General features: G+C 48.9%; 1 protein-coding gene across 1 annotated transcript in view; it reads right to left on the bottom strand.

The window, feature by feature from the left end:
- NTN1 (netrin 1) overlaps positions 1-17,881 on the bottom strand; it is a 247,906-nt gene that overhangs the window by 59,052 nt on the left and 170,973 nt on the right. Inside the window, exons 3-4 of the mRNA XM_007952342.1 lie at positions 9,487-9,636; positions 7,953-8,006 (exon numbers count right to left, since the gene is read on the bottom strand). Of these exons, the coding sequence (XP_007950533.1) occupies positions 7,953-8,006; positions 9,487-9,636 (204 nt within the window). The remainder of the gene's footprint in view (positions 1-7,952; positions 8,007-9,486; positions 9,637-17,881) is intronic.

Here is a 17,881-nt window from a genome sequence, read left to right as displayed (position 1 = left end):
TTGACCCTCCAACCTCTTGGTTAGCAGCTGAGCACGTTAACTGTCTGCACCAACCAGGCGCTCTGGCAGAGAACACCAACTTTTAACTGGTGACCCCCCTCTATCTCTACCTTGGTTTCTGGTCCCCTGTGAACACACAAGTTTGTCTTCTCTCTTTTTACAATGTTACCACATCGTGGGTCAGGAACATAAACATTTACCCTAAACTGACTGAACAACAATTGACTGCCTCTTGACAGACTGACACAGTGGTCAATGTCACACATAGACTCTGAGGCCAAGTGACCTGCGCTGGAATCCCAGGCCCACTGTTTGCTAACTAACCTCTGTGCCTCAGTTTCCTTTTCTGTAAAATGGGGACAATCACTATACTTACTTCATATGGGTTAAAGACCGAAAACTCACTGCCATTGAGTCGATTCCAACTCATAGTGACCCCTACTAGATTTCCACGGCTAAATCTTTATGGAAGCAGATCGCCTCATCTTTCTTTTGCAGAGCAGTTGGTGGGTTCAAACCACCGACCTTTTGGTTAGCAGCCAAATGCCTTAAGCACTACACCACAAGCACCCCTTCATATGTGTTCAAGAGATGATTAAACAGCTCCCAGTGTGAAGCATTTAGAACAGTATCTGGCACAGAGCAGGTCTGGATTCACTGCCTGCAGCCTCTTTCCTGTTCCCTGGGCCCAGGTAGAGAAGCCTTCCGTGCTCTTGGCAAAGTCGTTTCCTCTTTCTTTTGGCCATAATTTACTGACCTTTTATTATGGTCTGGCTCACTCTATCCTTGGGATAACACTTATCACGTGGTATTTATTATCTCACTGGCCCACACTAGGGAAGTAAACAGCCTAACGTCATGTTCACTCCGCACTTGGGAAGCCAGTGCACTAGTCAAGCACCAGACCCCCTTCTTCCAAGCAGTCCAAGCTGCCCGCATGGCCAGTGACACTAGATTCCTCCAGCAGCCCCCTCTGTGGACCTCGCAGGTCCCTTTCTCCAAGACTACCGAAGGCTCCTTTACCTGGGCCTTGGGAACCACTCCCTTCCCAGACGACTCCAAGAAGAGAAAAAGGCTGCAGCCTGTGAATCCAGACTTTCCCAGTACAGCACAAGGCAACAGACCCATTGCTGTGTGACTGTAAGGCAAGAGAGGGCATCGGCCATTTCCCCAGGTCAGCTGGGCTACTCCTGCTTGGAGATGACGGGCTGAGAAACAGCCCTGCCCTCTAAAGGCTCCAGTGAGTGAGAGGACAGGAGGGCGAACATGTGCCCCACTCAGTCCCATGGCTCAGATAAACCAGACCAACTTCACTCTAACCTCAAACACTGAACATTTTTTTTTTTCAATTGTGGTAAAAATATACGTAACATAAAATTTACCATTTTAACCATTTCAAAGTGTATAATTCAGCAGCATTAAGTACATTCACAATCCCGTAAACCATTACCACGATTTAGTTCAAGAACTCTTTCATCACCTCAAAAGGACACCCCATGCTCATTAAGCAGTCACTCCTTACTAGCCCGCCTCCTAGCCCCTAGCAACCAGCAAAATGTCCCCATGGATTTGCCTATTTCAGACATTTCATAAAAATGGAATCAAACAACATGTGACCTTTGGTGACTGGCTTCTTTCATGAAGCATGTTCTCAAGGTTCATCTTCGTTCTTTTTCATAAAGGCTGAACAGTATTCCATTGTATGGATGTCATCTGGGGTGCCAGGTCCCTCCCAAGGTCCTCTCTAGAGGCCTCCATTCAGCTGATGCTCCACACCTCTCCTCATGCTGACAACTCCACCCATAATTCCATCCCGTTGGATGGTGGAGCTGATGGGACCTTAGACAGATTGCAGCTCAACCCCTCACTGTAGTAGTGTTTGTATTTCTCATGTTGTTTTCATTCGGTTTTATTGAGCATGTGTGACAGGCCCACCACTGAATCAAGGGCTTTGCGTGGCTCATCTCACTTAATCCTCACACCCACACTCCAAGGCAGCACTACCATTACACCTGTTTCACAGAGGAGAGGGGAAGCCACGGGAGATTAGGCAAGACTCAAGCCTCAGGATCCCCAATGAAAGCTCTTTCCTCCCTCCTTGCCCCGACCCCCCTACATCTTGCCAATTCTGCATTCAAGGCTTACCAGCATATTTTCCTGTATTTCACAACTTACTCTCTATCTTGAAGGCAATGGTGGTTCAGCGGTAGAATCCTCTCCTTCCATATGGAAAACCCAGGTTTGATTCCCGCCCATGTACCTTATACACAGGCACCACCCATCTATCAATGGATGTCTGCCTGTTGCTATGATGCTGAACAGGAGCTCTGGTGGCATAGTGCCTAAGGCACTTGACTGCTAACCGGAAGGCTGGTGGTTCAAACCCACCAGCTGCTCCTCGGAAGGAAGACTGGGCAACCTATTTCCATAGAGCTACTGCCTCAGAAGCCCAAGGAGGGGTTGCTATGAGTCGGCTTCGACTCGATGGCAGTGAGTTTGGTTTCTTGGTATAATGCTGAACAGGTTTCAATGGCGCTTCCAGACTAAGAGGGATGAGGAAAAAAGGCCTGGTGATCCACTTGCAAAAATCAGTTAGAGAAAACTTTATGGATCACAATAGTGTGATCAGCAGGTGATCATGAGACGGCACGGGACTGGGCAGCGTTTCATTCTGTTATTTCTGGGGTCACCATGAGTCAGGGATCAGCCTGATGGCAGCTAACAGTTCCCTGTCTTTGAAAACAAAGCCCTAAAATGAGAATAATCCGTGCTTATCCAGGTTGCAGGGTCTGTATAAACCTAATTTTCTTAGATGAAAAAACAGGAGTGCTGAGAGACTGCCAGATGTGACCTATCTAAGGTTACCCCCCCCACCACCACCACTAACACATACAGCTGGTGACACCAGAGCTTGTTTGGGTTCAGCTGCCAAGCTGCCACGGTGTTCTCTCTCTAGCCATCCTGGAGGACCACAGGCTCGCCTCTGGAAGTCCCCAACTCCCAGCCCCAGATGGAGACCAACAGAGCAGTTAGCAAATGGCACTACATAAGGCTCCAAATGAGGTGAAGGTAATGTGGAGACAGGGCCACAAGACAGGACCCAAAGAAGCTGGTGATGCCCAAGAGTGGATTCATTGCTCTTCTTAAGGGACAAGAGCTTCCCCTCAAAAGGTACCCTCACCCTTTCAAACAGAGGAGGTCAGCAAAAGACCAGAAGCTCATCACAAGCAAAAAGGTGGCCCTTCCTCCCTTTGGATTTCTTCATTTCTGTGTCAAAGCACTTCCCCCACTAAGGAGGGAACAGTGGTGGCCTAGAGTCGTGTAGGTACCAAGAGCCGACTATACACATCTCTTCCCAATTCTATGCTCAGTGACGTCATGCTGGGTAATCTGACATTGGTCACAGAAGGAGTATTTACACCAGGAAAATTGGCATTCCCCTGGTGTGGTGAATTGCTTGATGTGGCCCTTCTAGCCATTGTCCTCCATTCTGTGATGTATTGTAAATCCTATTATCCATGGCTGTTTAGGGTGGCATGGTAGTTAAGGTCAGATATCAACTTGGCTGGGCAGCTGGTAGTAGTCGTTCCCTATAACGACTGGCAATCGACTCTGTGATGAGATTTGCCTTGAGCTGCTGATTGTTAAAGCCATCTACTTAGGTTATTGCTGTTGGAGCAACACAGGTGGAATGTGTCTTGAGTCCTGCCTTGCTGGAGGGTGTAATTCAAATCACCACCCTTAGCTTCCTTGAGGATATACCTACCAATCTCCTGGGAAGATTCGCCCTCTCTTGCTCCAGTTTTTGTGTCTTGGCTCATCCTCATCTCACCCCTGGATTTGGGACAGCAGCTGTCATCTGATCTGCTGATCGAGGTTCGTCAAACCCCGAGAATTGGGAGGATCCTTCAGACCCACTCACAGACCTGGGACTCGCCAGCCTGCCAGCCTCCACCACCACTACGTGAGATGAACCCTTGGGTGTCTGTGAGTTCTGTGAGGCGTTACAGCGAAATACAGAACCCTGTTGTTGTTGTTGTTATGTGCTGTCGAGTCGGCCCCGACTCATAGCGACCCCTCCTTGGGTTTCCGAGGCAGTACCACTACGGAAGTAGGATTGCCCAACCTTCCTTCCGAGGAGTGGCTGGTGGGTTTGAACCACTAGCCTTCTGGTTAGCAGTCAAGTGCTTTAGCCACTATGCTACCAGAGCTCCTAAGGCTGGGGAAATTACTGGGAGGAGGAGGAGTTAATGTTTGAAATGATGGAGTGGTACGGTAGTTTGGACATTTGGGACATCTTTAACCTCTCCCTCATGGGGACTGGCCTCATGCTGATCTTTCTGAGGGAAATTGGTCAAGCACCTGGACAGCCAGCTATTAGATATTAACCAGTGCACCTCGCTCACAGGCACTGCTGTAAGGGCTTATTTGTGGGCTTGTCAGAGGCAGGGGAGCAAGCATTTCTGAAGAAGAAACCATCACAGAAGAAGAGGGTCATTCATTCCTCCCACTTGAGAAAACTCACTACTCCCCCGAGAACCAGGGTAGAGAGGGCTCCAGGGAACACTTGTTCCCAACCCATCATTGACCAAAGGAGGTAGAAAGGAGAAGCCATTGCATTGTCTATGGCCTCCCAGCTACTGAAGGGTCCACCCCAGATCTTTAACTCAAGGCCCCTTCCACTAAACCAAGTGCCGCCACCAAACTGAATGATACACAAACCAAGAACAATTGTTGAGTTAGGTGACAGAGGGGAAGGGAAGGCATCTGTCCCTCTTTTAGCCCCAGGTGTGGAGGTCTCTGCAACCATTAAGTGGGTGTGTGCTGGGGGAGACCTGAGCACATTTCCTTTTGGGTGGGTGGTCTCTATCTCTCTTCCTGGCTGCTCCCCCAAAGCCTCTCCTCCAGAGCTCCCATAGTACCACGTTCCTTGCCTCCCTGCTCCATGACGGGTTGCCAGCTACCTCAATGAGCAGGTGAGGAACATTCCCTGAGGAAGCTGGCCCTGCAATAGGAAGGTTTTCAGAGTGATGTTATGTCCATCAGCTGTCAGAACAAACTCTCAGTTTATTAATGCTCCTCCATTACACAGACAAAAGTAAACACGCTTTTCTCAGGCAGTCTCTCACAGAGCCTTCCCTATTCAAACACTGCAAGAATCAACAGGCTTGGAAGCACTGAGCTCCCAGGACCTGCTTCCCAGGGGCCTCCTGGCCCCCTGCCCACAATGTCCCAGCCTGCTAAGACAAGGCCAGACCAGTGTCTTTGTGGTAGGAGGCTGACATAGCCCAGCAGCTGGGTCTTAGGATAGCCTGTGTTCTCCAGAGAGACCATGCGAGGATCTGGGCATCCGGGGACCACCAGGGCATGTCAGACAGGGTCTGGCCAAAGGGGCATGGAGCTACAAGCTTGTACTCACTTACTTAGGCCCTGTGTGAGGAAAGCACTTTATAAAAGTGTTACTTATCCTTGGGTGGTACCAACAGTTAAAACACTTGGGTACCAACAATTTGAAAAACTAAGAAAAAAAAAACAATGTTAGAAACTCAAAGTCAAGCTGCAAGGACTAGGAAAGTATGTAATGAGAGAGATCTTAATGCCTGCCTGGTCCTTGGATGAACTGCATATGCAGCCCCTACTTAGAAGCCTTACTTGAACATGGACACAAACAGCCCCAAAGATCTCGTCCAGGGGAGTCCCACTCAGGTAAATCATTGTGAAGTTAAGCAATGACATATCAAACCAAAAAGAGTTGGCATCGAGACTTCACTCAAGTGTCTTATAGCTTTAAAACACCTCTTCCCTAGAAAAAAAATCCATTGTCATTCAGTTACTCTGATTCATGGCAATCCTGTGTGTGTCAGAGTATAACAATGATCCACAGGGTTTCCAACGGATGATTTTCCAAAGGCAGATCACCAGGCCTTTCTTCTGAGGTGCTTCTGAGTGGACGTGAACCTCCAAACTTTCCATTACCAGCCGAGCACAGTAAGCATTTGTCCCACCCAGGGACTCTGCTGGAATGCATCTGTCCTTTTCTATTTGACAGCTGTTTACTGACTGCATCTCTACAAGCTCTAAATCTCTTTCTCTCAAGTTCTCAGCGCACTGTCAATATTCAAAACATCCACAGTCCTTATTGTAAAATAGTCAAGCGAGCACAAGAGTTTGTCAGCCTTCCCCACTCTTCCCTACAGTCCTATCTGGAGAGAGAAAGGGTCCCAAAGCTGGCACGAGTGTCCCTGCTGGACTCCACTGTCACTCCTTCTGCCCTCCATCCCATCCCTACTCTAAGTATCATACACAAAAGCCCCGTGTGAGTCCAGAAATAGCTCTGGGTGCAGGCCTGGGCTGCTTTCAGCATGATGCCCTGTCCTCAGGTGCCAAGCCCTCTGCACACCCAAAGTCAGGGCACAACCTCTTTCACGCCAAAGACCCCTTTGGCAGTGTGGTGAAGTCCATGCCCCCCATCTCAGAATAATCGTCTTAAATGCATAAAATAGAATATATAGGACTACAAAGGAAACTCGTAATATTGAAATACAGCTACCCAAATACTGTTAAAAACTCGAATTTATGGCACAGCTATGTTATATATGCACTTCTTTATTAATGCGTTATAAATCATGATCTAATAGTGGGTCTAACAATGACTATAATTTTGGAGAAATAATGAGCATAAACAGTATTTCATGCTATCTGCAACAACTAGAATGTGATGTGGAAATAGCTCTGATTTCTACTGGAGACCAGGTCACAGGTGCTGCTAATCCTGCTGTGGTTTGTGGCCCACGTTTATAATGGGGGAAATACTAAATTTCACTTAAAAAAAAAAAAAAAGTTGCCGTCAAGTCAACTCCAAATCATGGCCGCCTCATGTGGCAGAATAGAGCTCCACAGAGTTTTCAATGGCTCATTTTTCAGAAGCAGGTCTCCAGGGCTTTCTTCCAAGGCACCTGAGTGGACTTGAACCACCAACCTTTCAGTTGGCAGCCAAGTGGTTAACCATATGTGCCACCCAGGGACACTCACATCTCAGTTAGAGGTGAGTAAAAGCAGAGATGTGATTTCTTTTCCCCATCCCTGTTCACTGTCCCCCATCCCATATTTTTTTGTGGTTTCCCCCATTAAGAACTTCTTCATTCCCATCGTTTATCTTCTTCCTTCTCTGCAGCCAAGTGGAGACTTAGGGCAGAGTTACATGTCCTCAGCTTGGGATGGCAACCTTGATGGCTATGTAGGAGGAGCTCAACTGGTGGGCTTTTTTGCAGGGGGGAGTCTGGTCTGCTACAGCCCTGGCAACTCTCACCTGGACCACCTCATCAGAAGCCGTGGGTCCAGAGCATTTCCTGACAGTGGGAGCCAGGAACTAAGCTTCTTCATCTCCCAGTTTCTTCTCCTTATTGGGGAAACGCCATCCCTGTACTGTGCACACAGTAAACTCTCTCTGCTCTGCTTATGTATGTGTATCACATGACACCCGGCCAACCCTACTTCTGTATCCAGTCCTGGTGGGAAGGGCATGAGGTCCTTCAACTGCAGCATCAAAGACGGGTGCACGCAGACCACCAGTCTTGAGTAATCTGCAGAGTGAGGCCATGGGGGACCAGCGCCCATGACTGAAGCTGAACTTGCCTGTCTCTTCTCTGTGTGTTCTAACCAGTGTCTCCGCATAAGTCACATCTTTCTTAGCGACCTCGGACCTTAGCTCAACAGGGTTCCAGGCTTGGGAGAGAGGCTTGGCCTTTGACATCATTAAAATCTCCTCCCTTTTATTCTTGGAGAAGGTCACCAAAAAACACCCTGTGAATCCATCCTTCTCCCTCCTCATAGCCCAAGGGACACCACTCCAACTAGGAGTCCATCCTTTCTAATGCACCCCTCATCTCCAGCCCCTCACACCCCCACCACACAGCAAAGGCAAGAAATGAGAAGCTAAAGGGGAAACCTACCCTCAGGTTCCTCCACACTACTGGCTGCTGTGGTTGGTGGTGCTACAGGAATCTCTTCGTGAGGTTCAGGACGGGAGGAAGAGAAAACAAGGTAAGAAAACATTATTTTTGACGCTCAAGAGAGAATGAGCACAGTGCTAACTCTTCCCAACCTTCTTGGGGGCCCTCTCTCCCTTTCCTAATCTATAGCTCAAGAAGAAAAAGTCAGGGAAAATAATGAAGCCAGTAAGTAAGCTAGTTTCCAGCCCACAGATCTCCTTGCTGACCCTTGGGTGGGAGTCATAGGGTTTGGGGCCCTACCACTGGCTCTGATGTCAGTGGCTCCTGGCTAGTGAGAGGGCTGGGATTCAGGGAGAAGGCAGGAGCACACTGGCACTGGAGAGCTGCCCTTGCTCCCAAGCCAAGGACTTCCATGTTTGTCTTCCTGAATCTTGATTGCTTGGGTATCATCAACAGAGCCCAGACCTTGGGGCAGCAGAGAAGGGCTTTCCAGACCCACTTGCTCAACATGATGGGGTTACCTGGGCCCAGCTCACTCTGACCTCCACCCATTTGTAGGGAAGGATCCCATGGCAAGGATTGGATGTAAGGGGCTTGGAAACCTGTCCATATGGGCTCGAGTTTGTCAACCCCCATCTAGAGAATCCAATTTTATCTCTGAGGTCTGCCTTGTCAGCTGGGACTCACTGCTTCTTCCACCCTCCTTTCTTGGTCTAAGTCAGCCCAGAAGAAGGAATCAACAAGGTCAAGACCAGGGGCCAGCTCTCAACCAGGCTTGGTTCTTCTAATCAGAGCTGATTTTCACTGGTGTGATCCTAAACAAAAACAAACCCACTGCCATCGAGTCAGATCTGACTCATAGCGACCTCTCCTTGGGTTTCCGAAGTCACTACAGAAGCAGATTGCCCAACCTTCCTTCCAAGGAGTGGCTGGTGGGTTTGAACCAGCAGTCTTCAGGTTAGCAGTCAAATGCCTCAGGCACCACCCCACTACTGGTAGTAAATTAGTGAAACCCTTTCGAGTGACCCTGCCATCTGGTCAACCAATTCTCTACATTCCAGCAACAAAAGGGTCAATGCCTGGTCTAAGAGGCCCCCCTAAGACCCTTCAGGGATGCTATCATCCTTCAAAATGGCAGCTTGGGAAATGGATGTCAGGCTCAGGAGCTCTGCCCAGCTTCCTTCAAAGGCCTTGGGTTGCCATTTCTTCCTGTTCTGAATCTGCTGGGAGTGTTGGGACTCCTACAGCAGCAGCAGTAGCAGCAGCACCCTAGTGCAGGCACAGCCAACGTCTGGGTCAAGGTGGAACTTGGGAATGGTGCCTGGGCTGAGGACAGGGATTTCCTGGCACAGGCGGGCTCAGCTGATACCATAGCTCCTGGTGCAACAATCCCATAGGCAGACACACGGGGTCTCACTGAGCACCAGGCAATGAACACAGAGACTTCAACTCACTGGGACACCAGGGACAAGCATCCTGAAAGGGTTTACCCCCATTCCTGAGCCCGATACCTGAGAAAGATGGAACCACGTACTTATGCATGGGGCAATAGGAGAGCGGCTCTGCTGGTAGCCTTTGGCACAGCGGTTGCAGGTGATGCCCGTCACTCCGTCCTTGCAGGGACACTGGCCTGTGGTCTGGTTGCAGGTTTTGCCAGCAGCACCCACTGGGTGGCAATCGCAAGCTGAGAAGAGCACATGAGAGGGTCAGAAGTATAGGGCGGGGGCCGCCTGAGACTCCAGTCAGGCCCAAGGCACACACTTCCCAGGCCCTCCCCCGCCCAGGAGCACCCCATGGACCCCAGCCCAGTGGACAAGCAGCCAAGCCCACACACATTCCAGAAGCTCTGACCCTAGCCACCCACCCACCTGGAAACGGGGAAGGAAAAGCAAAACGGACTTGAAAGGGCTGTTTATGCAGCAGGAAGGTGAAGCTGGGGAGCCCTTCCCAAGTCCAGGAGGAAGGCCTACATTCAAACATGATTTCAGGAATGCAAAGCACACGGCTCTGATTCTAAGTGGAGGAGTCAGCCTTTGGAGGTAAACCTCCCTGGGCAGGGTAAGTGCGTGCATTTTAATTCTTTTGCCTCAGCTAGTTTCCAGCCCACAGATTTCCTTGCTGACCCTTGGGTGGGAGTCATAGGGTTTGGGGCCTGAAGGAGCCATAGCTGAGGAGTTTCACCAGGTCAGAGGGGGATCACAGGGAGGTACATCTCCCCCAGGCTGCTGCCCACCCCTATTCACCTGCCCCCCACCCCTGCTTGTGTTTCTGGATCATAAAACCCATAAACATGTAGCACCAGAAAGGACCAGTGTAATTTATAATTTATAATCACAGTGACTACATGTGCAAACTAAGATTGGAGATTTATAGGAACCTCCCAGCGTCGCGGAGGAGGGCAGGGCCGAGCTGGAGCTGACCGAGGCCCCTGAGCCTCAGCCGGTGGCCACTGCACCAAGGAGCAGGCTCCACGCCCCTCTGCCTGGAGTTGAAAGGGGTAGAGAGTGGGGGTTGTCCACTCTGTCATGCTGCCTCCAAGGCTCCCTGCCTGTGTTCTAGGGACCCCCTTCCCAGAGATGGGGTGCCCAGAGAGCTTTGGGAAGATGTCCCCACCAACACTGTGACATCTTGGGCAACAGCTATGCCAGCCAGTAGCAAAAAAAAAAAAAAAAATTGCCATGGAGTCAACTCCAACTCATAGAAACCCTGCGTGTGTCAGAATAGAATGAGTAGAACTGTGCTCCTTAGGGTTTTTGGCGGCTTATTTTTTGGAAGTAGATCACCAGGCCTTTCTTCTGAGGTGTCTCTGGGTGGACTCCGATCTTCGACCTCCCTGTGCAATGTGTTAACCATGTTTACCATCTAGAGACTCTACCAGCTGGTACCAAAAAACCCAACTCACTGCCATTGTGTTGATTCGGACTCATAGCGACCTCCTTTGGGTTTCCGAGGCGGAAAATCCTTACGGAAGTAGATTGATTGCCCAATCTGCCTTCCGTGGAGTGGCTGGTGAGTTTCAACCTCCAACCTTCTGGTTACCACCAGTCAAATGTCATAGGTACTACACCATAGGCCAGACTTGCCAGCTCCACCCTGCATCCATGTCTGCAGGCAGTGGAAGAAGTGTGGGTGCAGGAGGGGAAGGCAGGCCTGAGGAGGCAGATATTCTGCCACCCTCCCCGGGGAAGCCAGAGAGGGTGGGGCTTGTCTGCAGGAAGGCATCCTGCAGCCCTGTTAATTGGTGCCGCAAGCTGCTATTTGTTTCTATTCCAAATGGGGAGAAAAAATATCCCAGAAAATAAGAGAACGGAGGTCCCAAGAGAGCTAAATTAGAATTGCTCCCCCCAGCAAGCACTGCTTGGCATGAGGACATCAGTCTGCAGATGGAAACATGGCCTCTCCCAGCCAACCCTGGGCCAGGGAGCGGTTAATGAAGAGAATTAGGAAGAGGAAGAGGAGGGAGGGAGGGAGGAAAGCAGAAAGGAAAGGAATGTGAGAAATTGTTTGTTACAGGAAGGTATGTCTGGATATGAGAAAGCTTCTGCAAACACTGGTAGTGAGGGTACTGGTGGAGGGTGTTCTCTGTTACGTTAGAAAGAAGACATGGGGAATGGGCCTAGGTGGCAGGCCCTTGGGTCCCAAGCAGGTAGCCTGGATGACAGCTGGCTTTTCACATTTTAGGATCCACATGGGATAAATGGAACTGTCCCATCTTGTCCCTCATAGGCAGGAGTCATATTTTATTTGTTTGTTTGTTTTGTTTTATTGTGGTGAAAACATACATAACAAAACATACACAGATTTAGTAATTTCTACATGTACAGTTCAGTGACATTTACTACAAAGGAGTAAAAGGAGAACCTAGAGACTGGGAAAAATATTCTGCAACCACATATGTGACAAGGGACTTATTTCTAAAATTTATAGAAAATTCCAACACCTCAACAACAAAAAGGCAAACAATCCAATTAAAAAAATGAGCAGAGGACATGAATAGACACTTCACCAAAAAGGATATTTAGGTGGCCAACAAACACATGAAGAAACGTTCATGATCATTAGCCACTGTTGTTGTTGTTTGCCATCGAGTCGGGCCTGACTCATAGCGACCCCTCCTTGGGTTTCCGAGGCAGTATCACCACCGAAGTAGGATTGCCCAACCTTCCTTCCAAGGAGTGGCTGGTGGGTTTGAACCGCCAGCCTTCTGGTTAGCAGTCAAGTGCTTTAGCCACTATACTACCAGAGCTCCTAGAGAGATGAAAATCAAAACAACAATACCATCTTGCCCCAGTGCTAACAGCAAAGTTCAAGACAGAAAATAACAAATGCTGGCGAGGATGTGGAGAGATTGGGACTCTCATACACTGCTGGTGGGAATGTAAAACAATTCAGTGACGTTTATTATATTCTTCAAGTTCTGCAACCATTCTCCCGACCCTTTTCCAAATCACTTTACCACCATTAACATAAGCTCAATGCTCCCTAAGCAAAAATTCCCCCTTACCCCCTCCCTCCTACCCTCAGTAACCACTAATAATCTTTGATTTATATACATTTGCTTCTTTCATGTATGTGATTGTCATACAGTATTTGTTCTTTGGTGACCAACTTATTCTGCTCAGTATGATGTTTTCAAGGTTCATCCATGTTGCAGCAATGCATCCGGACTTCATTTCTCTTTATGGCCAAGTAATACTCCATTAAGGCGCCCTGGTGGTGCAAATGGTTAAGCGCTAAACCAAAGGCTGGCACAGCTGGAACCCACCCAGTGGCTCCCCAGGAAAAAAAAAAGATCTGACAATCTGCTCTCACAAAGATTACCACTAAGAAACCCCATGGGGCAGTTCTACTCTGTTCTATGGGGTTTCTATGACTTGAATCAACTTGTGGGCACCTAACAACAATATTCCATTCTGTGTCTATAAGGAATGATGTTATTTAATAGGAAGTTGTCTTCTGAAATTCACTCAAAATTTAAGTTCATTCCCTATTATTTTAAACTTAGTAGTAGGTTCTAGAAACTCCAAAGGACCCGTATTGAGTGTTTGTGGGGACATGCTGAGGATGACGATGGTGAGGAGGGGGTGGTGCAGAGTCGAGATGACTGCCTTTGATCTCTTCCTCCATTTCCGGTTGCTGTGTAGTAAATACCAACTCATGGTGACCTCACGTGTGTCAGAGTGGAGCTGTGCTCTGCGGGCTCACGACGGCTGATTCTTTACAAGCACATCAGCTGGCCTCTCTTCCAAGGTGCCTTTGGGTAGACTTGAGCCTCCAAACCTCTTGGTTGGGAGCACCACCCAGAGACTCTGACCTTTTCCTATAGCCTGTGAATGCGGAGGGTGACTGAGCAGGGAGACATCTCCAAGTGGCTGTGTGAAAGCAGAGGGCCACAGCTGTCCCGGGCCACTTCACATGGGCGTGGCCACTGAGCGGATGTGGACTGCGAGGCTCATGCCGGCTGGTCTCCTTTGGCAGCTTCGCAAGCCTGCTGGTAATCCTAAAACTCACGCCAAAATGCTCTCCCTCTGGTGCTGATGAGACACAGCTGTGCATCAGTGATTTCTAGTTCCTTGGACTTGGCTGAAGGGAGGTCACTAAAAGGCACTTGGTCAGTGAAGGTACAGAAGCAAGTCACACGTGGGGACCACCTTGGCCCGGGTGGTTTCTCTTGGCAGGAACTGGCCCGTAGCAGAATGTGGGTACAGCAGTGGGGGACTGTGCCATTGTTCCCACACACTGCCCTCTCCCAGCAGCAGGGACTGGCTTAGCTGCTGGTGAGGCGCCAGGGCCAGCTGAGATCTGCTGCAGCTGAAGGCCGCCCCCAGTAATGACACAGTGGCTCTGTGTGCACTTCCTATGGATCCATCCTTTGATTAAATGTGAAGGGGTGCCAGCTGCTTCATTTCTGAATCCTTCTCCCAAGATTCTACAAGAATCTGACCAGCAGCCCTTGTTGTTGGCTCCCACTGAGTCACCCTATGCACAACGGAACAAAACAACTGCCAGGCCTTACGCCATCTCCGTGACCAGCTGCAGATCAGACCGTTGGGATCCATGGAGCTTTCACTGGCTGATTTTTAAAAGTAGATCGCCAGGCCTTTCTTCCTAGTCCACCTTAATCCAGAAGTTCACTGAAACCTGTTTAGCATCATAGCAACATACAATCCTCCACTTTCACATGGGGGGTGGCCGTGCACTCGGAATCAAACCCAGTCTCCTGCATGGAGAATTCTACCACTGAATCACCAATGGCCCTTCTCAATGCCATCAAGTTGATGCCAACTCACAGTGACCCTATAGGACAAAACAGAACTGCCCCATAGGGTTTCCAAGGCTATAAATCTTTACAGAAGCAGACTGCCTCATCTTTTTCCCATGGAGCGGCTGATGGGTTCAAACTGCCTACCTTTTGGTTAGCAGTCGAATGCCTTAGCCACTGCACCACCAAAGCTCCTACTGCCCCCTCTCAGCATGGTCTAAAAGAGGCAGCAGGTGGACTTGTTCCTCCATGCCAGCAAACCACTGATCTAGAAGAGAAGCCATCAGAGTCCCAAATGGTCGGGGGCCTCAAAAGTCATCTCCAGCACAGGGTGACCACTGCCAGACTTCATGCTCCCTGGGGCAGAGCGTCACCCACCAAATGAACCCCCACCCACACATCTGCAGACCATCTTAGGGCAGCCGTACTCTCATGTATCATCTCTTCTGGTCCTCCTAGCAGCCTGAGGAAATCTGCATGAGTCTACAGAGGAGGAGGGCAAGGACTAGCTAGAGAAACCACGGGCTGGGGGATACTGTAAAGATGGAAGGAGCCTGGACCTCAGAGGGCATCACAAAGCTCCTTATCCACTCTGAATTCCCACCCACTTCTATACTTCTTGCTCTGCCAGGAAAAATGAGCTTTAATCTGTTTAAACCAATGCTAAGTGGGTTTTCTGGTCACCTGTGGCCAAATGCAATCCTAACATATATGTGTGTGTGTATATAGACACACACACACACACACACACACATATATAAAACTCACTGCCGGCAAGTCGGATCCTACTTACAGCAACCCCTTCTTGGGTTTCCGAGGCAGTATCTCTACAGAAATAGATTGTCCAACTTTCCATCAAAGGAGTGGCTGGAGGGTTTGAACCACCGGCCTTTTGGTTAGCAGTCAAGTGCCTTAGGTACTATGCCACCAGAGCTCCTTCCTCACATATATACATGCATTAAACTCATTCTGAATTCCCAGCAAATTGTCCCCAAAATAAGGACTTTCCCCAAACACGCTGGTAGGGATGGCCCAAATTATAACCTCTGTGCAAAGAAGGGTGAGTTCAAGGTGTGGTGGGAGTGGACTGAAGATAATGCCCCATAGTGGGTTTCTCTACCACCTTGAAAAAGGGAATGTGGCTAGCAACATCAAAGGAAGACAGTTCACGCCAAGCGGTTACAAAGGAAGCCCCAGGCCCTGTCCTCTTAGAAAAAGAAAGTCAAAGAGATCCAATCCAGTTGTATCCCAAAACACACACAGTCACAACATACACACAGATTCCTACACACTCACACACACGCAGAGTCAGACGCCCATACGCACACACACACATGCACGCGCACACACGTACAGGCTCACAGACAGCCACAATGGGCAGGGTGGTGGACAGACGGGGCTGAGCTGGGGAGAATGTGAAAGTGAGCTGAGCTATTTTCCTCTGTAGGGGAGTATGGTAAAGAGACAAAGAGAATCTTCCTAATTCTTCTGAGAATGTGGTCCGGGTCAGAATGGCTTCTGCCAGAGGAAGTAACTTTGGTGACTCCCATTTCCCTGGAACTCAGCCTTTTTTTTTTTCTCCCGCCAGAGGGGTCAGTCCCTTCCACAGAGGTCACTCCTGTGTGGATGGAGCAGGCCACACCTGGGCCTGGGAAACAAGCTACTAAAGGCTTTTCCATGAAAAGCAAGGTGAGAACAGATAGAAGCCCTAGGTCCCTGAGAACTAGGCAGAATTAGGCTTCTCACAAGCATGGCCAGCTGGAGGCCCTCCGGAAGAGGAGGAGAATTCAGACTGTCCTTACTCTGGGTCACCAGACAGCTCAGGAGACCCAAATGGTTTCAGATGGGTGTCAGGAGAGCCAGGCCTGGCCCCACTCTGTGAGTAATTCACTCGGGGACCTGGATTAGTGTCATCTCTTCTCTAGGCCATGATCGCTCATCTCTAAGGAGAGAGGTCTATGATACCTCGGGTCACTTCCAATCCATCAGTCTACAGCTTCTTTCCATATTGGCTCCAAAGGAATGAGGGTGGTGGCCTGCCCCTTTGAACCATCACCTCCACTTCTACTGTTCATTTTTGTGTCCTGGCCAAGAGGACAGGAAAACTACTTATGTTGCCAGGCACATGAGGCTTTCAGCACCTACTAACAGCCTTATCCTGACACCATGACCTGTCTGTATTGTGCCAGAATCTTTTTGTTGACACTTGATTCGTGAGTGAAGAAAAGCACATCGTGGGTGTGATAGACTGAACTGTGTCCACCCAAAATATGTGTCAACTTGGCTAGTCTATGTATCCCAGTATTGTGTGACGATCCTCCATTTTGTGATCTGATGTAATTATCTTCCATTTCATGATGTGCTGGAAACTCTAACCTCTGCCTGTGATTAATGAGGCAGGATTAGGTACATTAAAGAGGATTAAGTTATGTTTATTATGTTAATGAGGGAGGGTTAGGGTGGGATAAATCACCCTTACTCAACTCACCACCCTTACTCAGGTCACAGTTCTGATCCACTGTAAGGGAAATTTCCCTGGGGTGTGGCCTGCATCATCTTTTATCTTATAAGAGACAAAAGGACAGAGAATTGAGCAAAAGAGGAGTGACCTCAGTACCACCAAGAAAGAAGAGCTAGGAATGGAGCACAACCTTTGGATGTGGGACCCTGCACTAAGAACTTCCTAGACCCAGGGTTAGAATATTAAGACATGTGGAAATCTCCAAGGAATGCTAGGCCCACAGATGTTGAAAGGAGTTAAGGATTTTCCCCCAGAACCCCTAGAGCTGGCACCCTGAATTTGGATTTCTAGCCTCCTAAATTGTGAGAGAATAAACTTCTGTTTGTTAAAGCCATCCACTTGTGGCATTTCTGTTATAGCTGCACTAGATAGCTAAGACACTGAGACTTCCAAGAGCTCCAGCAAAGCTAACCTCAAGCCAAACCAAACTCACTGCCATCATGTCAATTCCAATTCATAGTGAACCCCATTGGCTTTACAAGGTTGTAAATCTTTATGGAAGCAGACTGCTTCATCTTTCTTCCACAGAGCAGCTGGTGAGTTTGAACCACCAACTTTTTGGTTAGCAGCCAAATGACTTAACCACCATGCCACCAGAGCTCCTCAAAGCTAACCCAGACATACACTAAACCACAAAACCAAGACCAAGTCAATTCTGACTCATGGTGACCCCATGTGTTGCAGTGTAGAACGGGTCCATAGAGCAGCACAGAGTTCTACTTCCTTTCAGAAAAAGATTGCCAGACCTTCTTTCCGAGGTGCCTTGAGTGAATGTGAACCACCAATCTTTTAGTTATCAAATATTTAACCATTTGCACTACCCAGAGACTCCAGAAGTACACTGGAAAACCTGGAGGAAAAAAACAAAAAACGCAACTGCCATCAAGTTTACCCCAACTCATGGCCACTTCATGCATGTCAGAGGAGAACTGTGTTTTCAGTGGCTAATTTTATTTATTTATTTATTTTTTATTGTGATTTGGGTGAAAGCTTACGGAGCAAATACACTTTCCATACACTTTGTCTCATGACATTGACCACAGTTTAGCACAATGCAACAGCTCCTCTCCCACTTCCTCCCGATAGGTACCGCTTCCCTGTGACCATCCCTCCACGCACTCCTACCCCCTGAGCTGTCTCCCTGTG

Source organism: Orycteropus afer, unplaced genomic scaffold (genome assembly GCF_000298275.1).
Source record: "Orycteropus afer afer isolate SDZICR_OR568_19922 unplaced genomic scaffold, OryAfe1.0 scaffold00330, whole genome shotgun sequence".
NCBI lineage: Eukaryota > Metazoa > Chordata > Mammalia > Tubulidentata > Orycteropodidae > Orycteropus > Orycteropus afer.
Note: the sequence above shows the minus strand (reverse complement) of the source record. Positions and strands in the feature narration are given on the sequence as shown.